Consider the following 14,127-nt stretch of genomic DNA (forward strand, 5'->3'; position numbering starts at 1 on the left):
ATCTTTAGTAAAAGGCGAAAGATTTATGCGATCTGAAGAGAAACCAGAGTATGAACATCTTTTCGTCCCCGACACACCGCCCGCCTGCCCCACGACCCAGAAGTCACGGCGACGGACGCACGCCCGCACGCTACTGGTACGATGGCCGCCGGCCCGGCTCCGCCACGGGCGCACAAGTCCTGCGGGCCACAACAGCTCAGAACGGCGCCCGGAGCGGCGCTGCGGCGGACCCCGGCGCGGCAGGGGCAGGGCAGCGCTGCCGCGGTGTACCCTGGGTATGCAAAACAGCCGGACGGTAACGAGGCACATGCTAATGAGGCGGCGGCACGGGCGTCCGGGAGCGACGCCAAGAGGCCCGAGGAGCGTGGCCACCTCCTGCCCCCGATCGAGCCCGGACTGACGCCTCGTGTGGCCCCGTCTCACGCTCAGGTCACTGCAACCTACCACTGGTCGCGCTGCCCATCTACCCATTTTTTGCTTTTTCTGTTTTTCACGTAAAAAATGGCAGCTCCACCAAAAAGGAGCTTCAAAAAATTTTTCGACACTCGTGCTTGTTTCTCTCCACGGAAATCTTTAGTAAAAGGCGAAAGATTTATACGGTTTGAAGAGAAACCAGAGTATGACTTATTGCCCCCCCGCAAACACACCCACCCCCGCCTGTCGCCCCAGGGGACACGGCGAGCCCGGCCGGCCGCCCCGGTTAATTCTCCGCCGCTTCGGCCTGCCCGTCCGGCGGCGCACACGGGCACGGCCCCGCATCCGGACCCGAGAGGCCCCTCCGGAGGGGCGGAAAGTGCTACCGGGAGTGAGGGCTTCACCGCCGGTCCGCGGTGCACCCTGGGTATGCAAATCAACCCAAATACTAATGAGTCGTAAGCTAATGAGGCGCCCACGGCCCGCAGCTCCGAGCACGGCCCCGCCGCGGGGTGCCGGGTCCTGGGCCCTGCCGCGTGGGCGTTCCTGAGGTGACCCGCAGGGGAGGAAGGACGAACCTGCGACAGGCGAGCACCCGGCAACACTGCCCTCGCTCCCCAGCCCGCGGGCTGGAGCGCGGGGCGGCTGGTGCCCCGGCAGAGCAGCTCGAGCCTTGACAGACGCTGGGGCTCGGCCACGGCGCCACCCGCCACCGCGCACCACCTCCTCTCAGCGCCACTGCGTCGCCAGGCAACGGCACGCTCCCCGCGCTGGCGGCGTCGTGACGTCACGACCTCGCGAGAGGTCGCCCCTCCAAACCGCCCCGTGAGGCTCCGCCCCGCCTCTTTGCGCCAGTGCGGCACCATGGGTGAGTGGAGTTACAGCAGGGCCTGGCTGCCATCCGCCGCCATCCGCTCGCCGCACCGCCGCTGCCCTCCTTCGCCCCTTACCGGGTGACAGCAGGGGATGCCGCTAGCCTGCACTGCCCGCCATTGGGGGCGGCCGCGACGGCGCTGAGCTGCTGGCAGGGGGAGGGTGCCCAGGCCCAACATGGCGACGGATGGGGGGTGGAGGTGGACGTCGTCGCCTGGCCTTGCCTTGCTGGAGGCCTTGCGCGCTGGGCTCGCTCTCGGCGGCGGTGGGGCTGTAGTGCTCGGGGGCTGTGGAGGGAGCGTTTCCCGCCAGGAACCGTGCGGATGAGGTGGGATGGCTTTCCTAGGGCATCCAGTAAGAGGAGTGGGGTACGAGGCGGCCCTGCACCTAGCCGGTTGGCGGGGGACTATAGAGGAAACAGGAGATGGGGTATGATGGCGAGATAGTCCTTCTTGGGGTACCCAGCAGGCGGGGTAGGGAGAAGGGGATTTGTGTTGGGGTGTTTCTCAGGGGCCCATCAGACAAGGGGGATGGGGCTTATTTTTTATACATTATCTGTCAGACCCAGAGGATAAAGTAGGGTATCCCCTAACAGGACGCCTAGCAGCTTGGCATGGGGCACTTCCCATAGGGTGCCCAGCACCTGAGGTAGGTTGGGAAGCTGTGTCCCAAAGGGACACCTGTCAGAGATGGTGGAGGGGGTCTGTCTGCTTTGTACAGCTCTGCTGGCAGGGAGGAGGTCAAGGCAGATCTGAGTGTCAATGATGAAGCTTCTCTGACTGCTGCATAAGGCTGAGTGCACTGTGCGGATACCAACCTTGGAGAACTGAGGACTCAGATCTGTGCCCTGCCATGGTCAGGTGGGTTCCATGCCATGCTCTGACCACACTGCTCTCCATTCAGGTATCTCCAGGGACAACTGGCATAAGCGCCGCAAGACTGGGGGCAAGAGGAAGCCCTACCACAAGAAGAGGAAGTATGAATTGGGGCGGCCTCCTGCCAACACTAAGGTGGGTGATTTCCAGGGGCGGTCCAGAGTTGAGTTTTCAAACTCAGGTTGCTGGTCATGTGCTGTTAGAGGCTTCAGTATATGCTGTGTTTTGCGAGCGGTTAAACATCGGTCTCCTTTATGCTTTAAAAGGTGTCATTCTCCCCTATGCCTATGGAAAGCAGGGTTGCATTTTTGCAATAAGAGGCAATTGGAGTGATGAAACTTCTACCTTAGGTAGATGCAACAGACCATTTTGGTCACTTACTGTATCTGCCAGTGCTGGGGTTTGTCATAGTTACACTGACCACATTGCCTTTGAGGTTAGGAGCTGGCTGGCCTCCTGCATGAGCTGTGCAGCCTTCCAGCACCAGCACCATCCTGGTGTTTGTTTCTGACCATAGATTGGCCCACGTCGAATTCATACAGTGAGGGTTCGTGGTGGAAATAAGAAGTATCGTGCCCTTCGGTTGGATGTTGGCAACTTCTCCTGGGGATCGGAATGTAAGTATGTTGTAAGACTGATGCATTGGAAGGGAAGAGCCTTCTGCAGCTGTGCTGGTCCTCTGTACTGCTGCAGAGTAGAGGGGTGATGATGCAAGCATGGATTTGTAGGCTGGGTTTGAGCATGGTAGAGTTTACAGTACTGGGTCTGAGACAGCATGCATAGTGATGATAACTTTGACCTTATGTGGCCTTAGGAGACTTGGATGTCTGCTAAGTTCACAGTGATTGGAGTGTCATAGTTACACTGAGTGACGTGCTTCTGTTACCTTTTTAGTAGGGGAGGACTACAGAGGGGCAAAAAACCTAAATATGGGTAGTACTTCATAAATGCAACTTCTGTTTATTGGCAAACACTTACTAAAAGTTAGGCGGTCCTGTACGAGAGAGAGGTGTTGAGGGTTTTGTCCTAGGGCCACACCTTCCTAGAAAAATCCTGGCGCGTGCAGCTTACTTCATACTCCCGCCTTGCTCAGCAGAAGGAAGAGGGGAGTCTATAGTGTTTCCCTTGAGGAAGGTGGGTTTTCTCTGAATTACAAACTGAAAACCATTTAACTTGAGCCCAGGCCTGTTCAGTGTCACCCAGCATGATGGTAAAGCCAGCAGTTAGTAAGGTGTTGCGAGGGAGAAAGGACACACTTTATCCTCTGTGATAACAGAGCGTTGGCCATGCTGTGGTAAGTGCTGTCATTCATAGGCATTATTACAGATGTGAAGGGACTGAGCGTACCTTGCAGAGCAAGGATGAGGTACATGAGCGAAGAGGAGAAAACCCATCTTGTGCCTAGCCTTTGCATATGTGCCTCCAGGGTGGGCAACTGCTAAACAGTCAAATCTGGAAGCTAAGACTGAGTGCTTCAGGTCAGTCTTGAATGGTGAAAACACCAGCTTCCCCTCTCAATTTACTCCTAAACCCTCATCCTATAAAAATGGTTTCTACTATATGTTGCACAGCAGTCCAACATGGCTTAATTCAGTAACTGTGGGAAGTACACAGGGGATTGAGCCCTGTGTGCATTAGTTGGCATCTGCTGAGGTATCTTCCAATCCAGAAATCTATTTTTTAGTATCGCTTAGTCTTACTTGAGATGAGTTGCAGCAAGGCCACAAATGCCAGTTTTTCACCTGGGATGAATCAGTTTCCAGGTGTAGGCTTCTTTCCTAGCAACAGAAAGTTGGACTGATGAAAAATAGATGCATCTCTTAGTTAAATTGAATTCAGTGTCAGGGAAGCTGGAGGACTTTTGATGGGGTGATGAGTATGAGATGGTTTGAGGGTATGTGTGAAATGCTGTGGACTGTATTCTCAGTTGTCTGATCCCTGTAGGTTTGAATTCATACTCTTCTTTTGAAAGGCTGCACTCGCAAGACCAGAATCATCGATGTTGTCTACAATGCTTCCAACAATGAACTGGTGCGGACAAAGACCCTGGTGAAGAATTGCATCGTTCTCATTGACAGCACCCCGTACCGGCAATGGTATGAAGCCCACTATGCCTTGCCCCTTGGACGGAAGAAGGGTGCCAAACTGGTACGTCTGGGACTGACGTTTTGACTCCTTGCAGAGTAGAGCCTGCCCTGCTAGAGGCAGTTAGCCATCAGGAGTGGACAGTGCCTGATAGAAGACGGTTGAGTACCTGTCAGGGATAGCATTGGTTATCTGGGCTGCATTCCCGTCAGCTCCCAGGATGAGTCCGGCTCTGTTAACGGAGTGTTTAGTGCCACAGAGCTCTCTTAAGGTATTGCATCCGTTTGCGCACAAGGACCTGCCTGTTTATCTCTTTGGTCTTCTAATGATGATACCTTTGTCCAGTTCTGCTACTGAAAGAAAAGCGATGACATCTTACGATGCTGAGGAAGACTTTGCAGATCAAGCCCTTGTGCTGGGGAATGATTGCTTTTATGAGAAGCGTGTGGATTGCTACTTAAATTTCAGCTTCCTTTTAAGCATTCTTAAGTGTCCTTAATCTAGACCCATCATCTTTATTTTTTTTCAAGATGCAAACCCCAGACTGTTGGGAGGTGTTTAAACCCCTGTGTGTGGCACTCAGCTTAAGGTTAAAAACAAAGCATTTCTTTCTTGAGCACTGTACAGTTCAGAAGCATGGGGAGAGCTTGTAGCCTGTCTGCCAGGACTTGCACCACACCCAAGGGCTCTCATTATGCCTGGAGAGGGAAAGAGGATTCACTGTTTTGGAGGAGGATTAATTCATCAAGGAAACCTTTGCAGTTTCTTTTGTCTAAGAGTGCCCTTCCCTGTTGTCAGCAGCGACTAGTTAGCAATGTTGCATTTCTTGGCCTCAAAAGTGAAACACAGCACCTGATTCTGTGAGATTGAAGTATTTGTACCTCTGGAAGGTATGAGTTGGGAAACGCAGTGCAGTGCTGAGAATACAAGGGTCTCCTTGATGTTAGTGGAGACCACCTGCTCCACCAGAAGGTGCCATATGCTTAACCTTGTCTTTGCTTGTGGTCTTGTTTTTAGACTCCTGAAGAGGAGGAAATCTTGAACAAGAAGCGTTCAAAGAAGATCCAGAAAAAATACGATGAGCGAAAGAAGAATGCCAAGATAGCAAGTATTCTTGAGGAGCAGTTCCAGCAAGGAAAGCTACTTGGTGAGTCCCTGGCAGCATTAATGTGGATGGGGATCAGGGAGTCAGGGTACCAACAGGGTGCCAGAGCAGATCTTGGTCTTGGGATCATTTAGTGTTCTACTTGCTGTGATAAAGCTAACTGCCGGGTGAAGGCAATGGAATGTTCTCTGTATCTGCAGGAGTATCTTCTGGGTCTTAAATGTAACTTGTTCTTTTATCTTCTCTGGAGATACCCCACTTCTGGCAGGAAGGGGAAACCTATTTCTGGAGCTTGAGTTGGTACATGTCCCAGTCAGGCTCCTGGAGTTCATCATTCCTGGTTGGCCTTTGAGGAAAAATAATGGGGCTTGAGTTTGCAAAATGAGCGAAGACCCATGGGCTGCACATGTGTCAGAAAAATTTCGCATGAACATAAAACAGTTTTGACCAGTTTCAAGTTTTGGTGAATAGTTCAGTGTTCTGAAGTCTTCTGGTGATGAGACCTTTGTCCAGTTCTGCTGCTGAACTTGAGCGATGACAGTTTGGAGATCTGAAGAGGACTTCATTAGGGACTTGGTCCAGCAGAGCAGGTTCAAGAGCACGATACCTTAGGGGGAGGAACTGAAGCCAGCACAGAAACTGGTGTCTCTCTTCCAGATGACTTGCTCATCTGTGCTTTTGCAGAGAGACTGCATGCAGCGTTTCTCTTGGTGTATATACTGGGGTAGTGAATTATTAAACTTTAACTGGACAACTTCTCCTTGCAGCCTGCATTGCCTCCAGACCTGGACAGTGCGGCCGAGCTGATGGCTATGTGTTGGAAGGCAAGGAATTAGAGTTCTACTTGAGGAAGATCAAGGCCAGAAAAGGCAAATGAATAAAAACTATTCTGCTGAGAGAACGAATAAAACCAAGAGTGTACTATGGTAAAGGGTTGTGTGCTCATTTGTGTGTGCAGGGTGGAGGGGGGCTTGTGTAGCTCCTCCTGCCTGTAAAATGTGAAGGAAGAAGGATCTCTCCTGGAATCCCTGAGCGCTTTTGTGTCTTCAGGCAAACTGCTGCATGCTCTCGACGAAACCATCTCCCTGGGTTCTAGGACAGTGACTTAATGGACCGAGTGGGTGTGGAAAAGAGTTGTTAGGCTTGGCTCAAGTGGAGAATTTCCAGTACTGGAAACCTGCGAGTGGGAGGAAGGTACAAATGTCCACCCCCATGAGGAATTCTGGCTTTCTGGGAGCTGCTGGGGTCTGGCTGGGCACGTGTGCCTCTTTTCCTGTGGTGAGTTAGGTCAGCACATGCGTTTGGGGTCTTGGAGCGAGGTCAGTGGGGAAGGGGGTCCTGCTGCCTCAGGAGAGGCGTGTCGGGGGAGCAGCTCCACAGAGGCAGCACCCTGTTTCTTAGACTGGGCCGTGTCTGGCTGAAAGCTTGTCTCCTACAGCTGGTCGCTCCTGCCTCTGCTTTCCAGCTTGCACATGCTCGTACCCTCTGGCTGGGGCCAGCAGCCCCTTTCGCCACTGCCTGGCGTTTCCTGCCTGGTGGTACGATTACCTTCAGGGCCTGGTATGTTCTCACCGAGCCTGGCTGCACTGCTCAGTGACCAGCTGGTCTTTCCCTGACCTCCTTGGTCTCATTCCAGTGCAAGATAAACTCCTTCTTGCAGAAGGGCCAGGCTCTCGTCGTGGCCTGTCCCTTTCGAAAGCTGGGTACAAACTCCAGCTTTCTGCCCCATCCTTGTGGTGGGATTGGAAGGCTGTGGTGAACAAAAGCTTTTCCAGATGTTTTGGGGCATGTGATATCATTCCATGGGGCTACTGTCTTTAAAGCAAGCCAAGCATGATGGATCTCTGCCTCTAGTTGCCAAATGCTTTGTGCAGGGATTAGGGTGAAGTTGGAAGCCCTTAAGGGCTGGTCCTGGGACCATGGGGGCAGGCCGGACTCACCTGTGATGTGGGGACCCTACATGCTTCACCCCACGTATATATATATTTTTGCAAAAGCCTTGTTTATCCATAGGAGCACTCTGGTGCGAGGCAGGCTACCTTCACAGCTTTTAGATCTGAACTGAAAGAGATGGTCTGTGATCATGCCCCAAGTGGAGCTGTGGTGAGACCCATATCTCTAGTGCCTTAAAATGCAGGTGCTCTGCCCCCCAAATAGCTTGTGCTTGGGATTTTTCCCCCCCCCCCCCGCCCCGTGGTGCTTTTCCCTGCTGCAGTGTGTGGCAGCAGGAGGTGCTAGCGAGCTCCGGTGCCCTGGGCAGTGTGTGTTTATCCTGCCTTGCTGGCAGGGAGCCGAGGATGGGTCTGTGCCACAGCTGGGGAAACACACCAACCGCGTCAGAAAACGGTACCTGTTACCTGGATGGCTGCCACAGCACGGTTATGCCGTGGTGGGCGTACGTTGGCTCTGCCTCGCAGCTGGGATCTGCGCTCGTGGGTGCTGCAAGCAGAGCGGTGGCCCGCTGGGTGCAACTGGCTGCACTTCGGGAGACCCTGGCAGCAGGACCTGAGCTGGGCAGGACGTTTGCACAAGCACATTCCTTCTCCATAGCGATCTGGGGTAAACTTTCCCTGCTCTCCAGCAACGCCTGCTTTCCAGAGAGGTGGGGCAGAGGCAATAAAGGGCACTTGGGAGGGACGTGTCGCGGCTGCTTCCTCCGAGCATGTTTCTTCTCTCCCCTCCCCTTGCCCACAATTCAGGGTGTTTCTGGGGGACTTCGTACGGGTATGAGAAACAGGCATACGGAGCAAGTGCCAACTTGGTGTCAGAGCAGGAGCTGTAAACCTGGCCCCTGATGAGCAGGATTACGACTAATTCATCAGTGCACGCTGCTTATAAAGTTGCTGCTCGGAAAAACGCAGCTGCCAAGGGCAACAGCCCGTGGGAAAGAAAGAGGCACCTATTGCCCGCTGGAGCCGTGCTGTAGGTGTGACGTGGGAACAGGACGGTGGCAGCTGGCCAGGGGCGTGTGTCACCTGGCTCCCACGGTGGCACAGGCTGCGGCACCTGGTGCGGCTCGGCCGCGGGATGTCTGGTTTCTGGTCTGGCCTTGGCGCAGCCCCGTGGATGTGCTCGGGGATTTACCTGCCTGGGAGGAGGCACGCCTGTCGTGCGCTGAGCCAGGAAGAGATGGGCAGCGGCTGGGGTTAAGCACAGCTTTAGTCTGACTAGGTTTATGAGGTGCCAAAGCCTGGTCTAAGGACCTCACCCACTTCTGCAGGTAGGTGTGAGGGCTGAATTTTAAAAAAGCTGCTTTTCATACAAGGAGCAGCCGGCAGCATAACCCAAGTGAGAGCACTCATCATCCTGAGTGCTGCTCCGTGCTGTTTGAGTGGATCTTTCGACTCCATGCAATATTAACTTTGGGGTATTTTCACAGGACGTGGTCCAACCCAGAAGATGACCTTGTGGTTACGTGCTAACAGGTCCAGCAGTGACCCAGAGGGTCGTGGAGGAGGAGCAGGGCTGGCTTGCTGGGGCAGGCAGGAGCTTTAAAGGGAAGGTGGCTTTGGGAAAGAGGGGCTTGCAGAAAAGGGAATTTTTTAACGTCTGTGCTAATATTCTCAGGGGAAACGCACATGTCTGAGTGCAGGAATCTTACAGGGGCTGAAAGCATCTTTTTTCCTGTCTGTATCACTTGGTCTAATGCCCCACAAGCATCACTGGTGTCAGTCCTTGGGGCTGTGACCTTTTTGTCCCAGGAGAATGCACTTCTTGACAAAATCCAAATTCACCCACTTTTTGGATAAATGTGATGTCCCTGCCGTCTCCCTGCTGGGGATGATTTGCACAGACACGAACCTCAAAGCTGATTTTTGCAATAGCTTTATTATTATTGAGGGGACATCTCCATCACGGTGTTGGTTTTCTGCAAGACTATTGCCCTCGTCCCGTCCCTTGCCTGGGGTCTGGGCTGTCCCCTGTCCCCTGCACTGGGTCATGAGAGCAGGGAGTGAGCCTGGCCAGCTGCAAGTCAGTGGCATTGTCACACAGATGGGCTGAATCCTGCAGTTTTGGGGCTAACAGGTAGTGTTGAAGGCTGTCTGCACAATCCCAAACCCACAAGGATTTTCCCATCAACTTGGGGACACATCTTGGCTCAGGGCTGGGTGGCAAAAGACCTGGCAATGTCCTGCTTCTGGACATGGGGTCCGAGGGGGGTGTCCGGGGACAGGGATCTTCATGGCTGGCAGTGGCGATGCCTTGGGGTTGGGGCAGCTAGTCTGCCCCTGGGGAAGGGCTCCTTCTGGGGCAGCCTCAGGGCTCCCAGGCCTCCGGCTGGTCAGCCCCGATGCTGTCACTGGATGGTGCCTTCACCTGGATCAGCGGCAGCTCCTTCCTACATGTTTTGGAGGTCTCCGGTGGCCGGGTCCCCCCCCGGCAACCACCAAGCACAGTGAGCTCACCGGCCCGGCTCTCCTCATCCTCCATCTCCTCCTCGATGCGGCCCACCGACTTGGGGTCCTCGGCGCGGTTGGGGTAAGGGGAGGGGAAGCCGCCATCCACCCGGGGACGGCGCAGGTGGGGGTGACCTCGGCTGCCCTGGCCAAAGTTTTTGATGCTGATGGCAGGGGACGCGGCAGCGAAGAGGCGGCTGAGCAGAGGCGTCTGGATGCGCGGCACGCTCGGCGAGGCCTCCGCCGGCTGGCTCTGCTCCGCATCCTCGCACACGCTGAGGGAGCACAGCGGGGTGATGGGGACAGGCTGCCATCTTCCGCAGGGATGCCCCGCGCCGCTCGCCGCCTCCATCCCAATGCATTTGCAAGCAGGGAGCAGCTCTGGGAGTCCGTGTCCCTGCCCCAGCGGCTCATCTGCCACGCAGTGCAGCCCCCAAGCCCCACAGGGGCTGGGCAACGCATTCCCAAGGGGGGATTTGCTGTTTACTCGCCGTAATTGGGCCGGGGCGGGACAAGCCGGTTTGTGCTATTGCTACCCTGAAGCACTCGCCCTCTTTTTCTCCAGCCCCGGGGCTGCGCCGCGCACTCACCGCATATCGAAGGTGGAGCCCAGGAACGAGGGCTTCAAGGTCTCAGCGGCTGTGGCCATGGTGTAAGGGGGCTGAGCCACGGACTCGTTCCAGTATTTGTCCTTCACGGCGGGGGGCAGGTTCTGGTACATGTCGTCCACGGAGAGCAGGGACACCTGGGCACGGCAAAGGCAGGGGACAGGGCTGGCTTTGCGAGGGCATGAGCAGGACCGGTGGCTGCCGATGCTGCACCCAGCGCCAGCCTGGCAGGGGTAGGGCTGGGCTCGCCGGGGGGCCGGGGGGGCTCCATGCCCATCTCTTGGCTGCGTTTGGGGTTCTCCCCTTTTGAACGCTTTTGTCAGAGGTGAGGGGCTGAGCAGCGGTGCCAGGCTGCTGGCTGTCCCTTGGGGGGTGCTCACCTGGCTGTGGGGAGCAGACACACAGAGGGACGATGGAGGGACAAGGTACGGCATGGGAATCTATTTTTGACACAAGGACCTGCGTGGCCAGGCGCAGGGCTGGGGGCTGGCAGGGCACAGCTCCCGCTGCCGGGGGCAGGGATATCCCTGTGCCCTGGGGTTGCAGCAGCCCCACACATCGTTATCCTGGGGCAGGACCCACCTGCAGGTTCCTGTCTATCAGCTTGTTGGTCTCAAAGTCATCGTCGTCTTCTCCGAAGGGGTTAATGATCTGCTCTGCAACCTGGGGAGGGAGGGGGCCAGGTGAGACAGGGGAGCAGGGACAGGGACACCTTCCCACAGGGTTCTCCATCCCTCAGTCTGCCCATGGGGCACGTGAATGTGCAAACTTGGACCTCCATGGTGCCCTGGTGTGATGGCTGGGCCCAGAGAACATGTCCCCAGGCCAGCCATCCCTGCAGCCCAGGGGGGGTGCTCAGGGCCACCTGGCCACCCCCAGCCCATAAAGCAAAGCCCAGCTGCCTGGCCATGTCTCACCTTCAGCCAGCCAGCATAGAAGAAGAACTGGAGGAGGGTAGAAAGGGGGACATACATGTCCAGGTCCCCCTCCTGCTCTGGCTCCAACGGCTCCAGGAACTGCCGCCCGATAAGACAGAAGGCGAAGAAGGAGTAGACGGCGATGGTGACCACCTGGCGGGAGCGTGGGTCAGCCGGTGGCACGGGTGGCAGCCGAAGGGGACGCTCAGCACAGGGGCATGAGGATGCGAGAGGCTCAGCTGGTCACTGAAGCTCTCGTGGGCTTAAGGCTAAACCTCACTGCCCGGGCTCCGGCACATCCCCGCAGGGCTACGAGCCAGCGGCCCTGCCGGATCCGGCACCAGGTTCAATGGGAGAGTAAAGTGCTCGCCATCAGAGCGGAGGGAGGAGGCTGTAAGGGCTCCTCTGCTGTTGCGGGGTGGAAGGAGCCGGGGCCGGGGCTCGTGGGGCCCATGGGGTGCCTGGGTACCCACCTGCGTGTACACCAGGGGGATGCTGATCCAGTCGTAATGGAACAACATGCTGCACTTGGCCCGGTAGAGGTTCAGCTCCTGGGCAGAGAGGACACGGACGGGTGACCCGGGCTTTGCACCAGCCCCGCCGCGGCGCCTGTCCCCCCGCGCAGCCGGTGCCGACTCACGTCCATGAGCAGGCGGAGGGCCACGTCGTCGCGGATGCGGCCGTCCCGCCTGGCCTGGGCCGCCAGGTTGGTGAACCACACGCAGGGGATCCAGTACTTGTTGAAGTCGGAGTGGAGGCTCTCGAAGTTCTTGCGCTCGTCCTGCGTCATGAAGCCTGCGGCGGGGCAGGGGCTCAGCGCCGCGGCCCCCGTGCCCATGGGGGAGAGCCTTTTGGGGACTGTCCCCAGCGGGAACAGAAGGTTTTCCAGGTGAAACTACAGTCCCTGGAGACAGGCTCTGGGCAGAGGGGATGTGGGGCTCTTTGGGGATGAACTTTGGACAGTTTGGGTCAGGGATGCTTGCAAGGATCCCCAGCTCCCAGCACACTCTCGCGATGGCAGGGACGCATCCATGGCCCCCAGCTCTCACCCCACGTTGCAAGCCATCACCCCAGGGTTTAGCTCCTCACCTGCTTCCACCACGTGGTCCATGGTGGGGAAGCGCTTGAGCACCCTGGTGCTGACGGAGCGCAGGATGAGGACCGCTGACAGGTTGGCATAGCGAACGAGGGTGCGCCGCAGGATCCGGCCCCTCTCGTCCTTGCCGTGGACGTTGCTGGAGATGACGCACATGAGCTGGTCGGGCAGGGGGATGCTGGTGTACTGGGCCCACCACCGGTTCACGATCAGGGTGACATAAAAACCTGCACCAAGAGACAGCACGTGGGGGGCTCGGAGTGGCTAAGCAGTGGGTCGAGGTCAGGACAATCCCATGCCAGGAAAGCTGCCACGTTTCCAGGGGTGACAGATTTCTCTGTGGCCAGGAGATAAAGCGCATGTTGTGCTTCCCATTGGGCTGCCCTCCCCAGGGACAGAGGTGGGGACGTCCCTGGCTCTTCCCTGTCCTGGGCACAGGTGGCACAGGTTAGGACAGCCCTCCCTTGTAGATAAGGTGCCCCTTTCCTGGGCATGGGCAGAAGGGTGCAGAGTGGGACGGGGGAAATCACAGCTCCTCACTGGCATCCCCAGGGCCAGGGAGCTGCACTCGGTGGGTCTGGGAGACAGGTGCCATCCCTGGGGTGCCAGGCTCCTCCATCCCCCTTCTGACTGTGGCTGAGGGATGTCTTGGCATGGGGTCAGCATGGGCAGCGGGGGCATCCTTAAGCCACCAGCGCTGGGGGGAACAGGGGACCCCGACTCCCAGATTCAGGGGAGGGACTTGTACCTAGGACGAACGACATGGGGATGAGGTCCGTGGAGCGGTTGCAGTATTGAGCCACTTTGGTATAGAGGCGCTTCTGCTCCTCGGTCAGCAGCCGCCTGCGATGGACACACAGCGGGGTCAGGGACACACAGCGGGGTCAGGGACACACAGCGGGATCAGGGACACACAGCGGGGTCAGGGACACACAGCGGGATCAGGGACACACAGCGGGGTCAGGGACACACAGCGGGATCAGGGACACACAGCGGGGTCAGGGACACACAGCGGGGTCAGGGACACACAGCGGGGTCAGGGACGAGCAGCGTGGCTGGGGCGCTGCCTCAGACCTCCATAAAAAGCTGTTGCCTGATTCCCCTTCTCCTTGCTGGGGTTCCTGCCCTCCCCTGCCCACACCCACCCTCCCTGGGGGAGTCCCCTGGGCTTCTCCCCTCCCTGCAAGGATCCCAGTCCACAACCGATGGGGCACCTCTGCACGTCCCAGTGGGTCAGCAGGGAGGGACGCGATCGGCAGCAACACACCGACCCCGCTCACCGGTAGATGAGGCTGAGCATGGCGTACAGCATCACGAAGACAATGAACTCCTTGTACAGTAGCTTGTAGATGCTGCCTTTCCAGCGGAAGAGCAGCTTGGAGAAACCTCCGAAACGGGAATTGGCGACTTTCAGCGTGTAGGAGACAGTCATCGCTGCTCAGCCCCACACCTCAGCAGAAAAAGCCTTCTCTCACTGGCTGCTGGCTAAACTGAGGAAGAACTGGGGTTCCTGCTGCCGTCCAGGCTGCAGGGCTGGGGATGCTCGCTCCCACGCCAGCCACCACGGCCCATCAGCAGGATCGCCCACGCGGCCGCCCTGCCCTTCCCACGCCTGCCACAGCCGCTGCCTGCTCCCTGCCTGCACCCACCCCTCCCGCCAGTGCCTCTTCTCCCTAAATACCCCAGCATGGGCCCACGCAGCCGAGCCCTCCCCATGATGGATTGGGGCTGTCAGAGTCAGGGAACAGGGAACTCCA

At 57.2% G+C, this 14,127-nt stretch overlaps 2 protein-coding genes across 2 annotated transcripts; one reads left to right on the forward strand and one right to left on the reverse strand.

Annotated features, from left to right (window-relative positions):
• Positions 1 to 141: 141 nt before the first annotated feature.
• RPS8 (ribosomal protein S8) lies at positions 142 to 6,268 on the forward strand (the record flags this gene model as incomplete). The annotated part of the gene is made up of 6 exons (XM_082003068.1): positions 142 to 295; positions 2,191 to 2,297; positions 2,680 to 2,779; positions 4,135 to 4,310; positions 5,265 to 5,394; positions 6,120 to 6,268. 6 exons carry the CDS (start codon positions 142 to 144, stop codon positions 6,227 to 6,229), a joined length of 777 nt encoding a protein of 258 aa, XP_081859194.1. The 3' UTR covers positions 6,230 to 6,268.
• Positions 6,269 to 9,609: 3,341 nt separating this feature from the next.
• On the reverse strand, positions 9,610 to 13,802 carry BEST4 (bestrophin 4; the record flags this gene model as incomplete). The annotated part of the gene is made up of 9 exons (XM_082002954.1): positions 9,610 to 10,024; positions 10,340 to 10,494; positions 10,940 to 11,020; positions 11,275 to 11,427; positions 11,748 to 11,825; positions 11,915 to 12,069; positions 12,364 to 12,597; positions 13,119 to 13,213; positions 13,651 to 13,802. The coding sequence occupies 9 exons, from the start codon at positions 13,800 to 13,802 to the stop codon at positions 9,610 to 9,612; spliced, it is 1,518 nt and encodes a 505-aa protein (XP_081859080.1).
• Positions 13,803 to 14,127: the final 325 nt, after the last annotated feature.

This window comes from Phaethon aethereus (assembly GCF_964289735.1).
Source record: "Phaethon aethereus genome assembly, chromosome: 8".
NCBI classification, from domain to species: Eukaryota; Metazoa; Chordata; class Aves; order Phaethontiformes; family Phaethontidae; genus Phaethon; species Phaethon aethereus.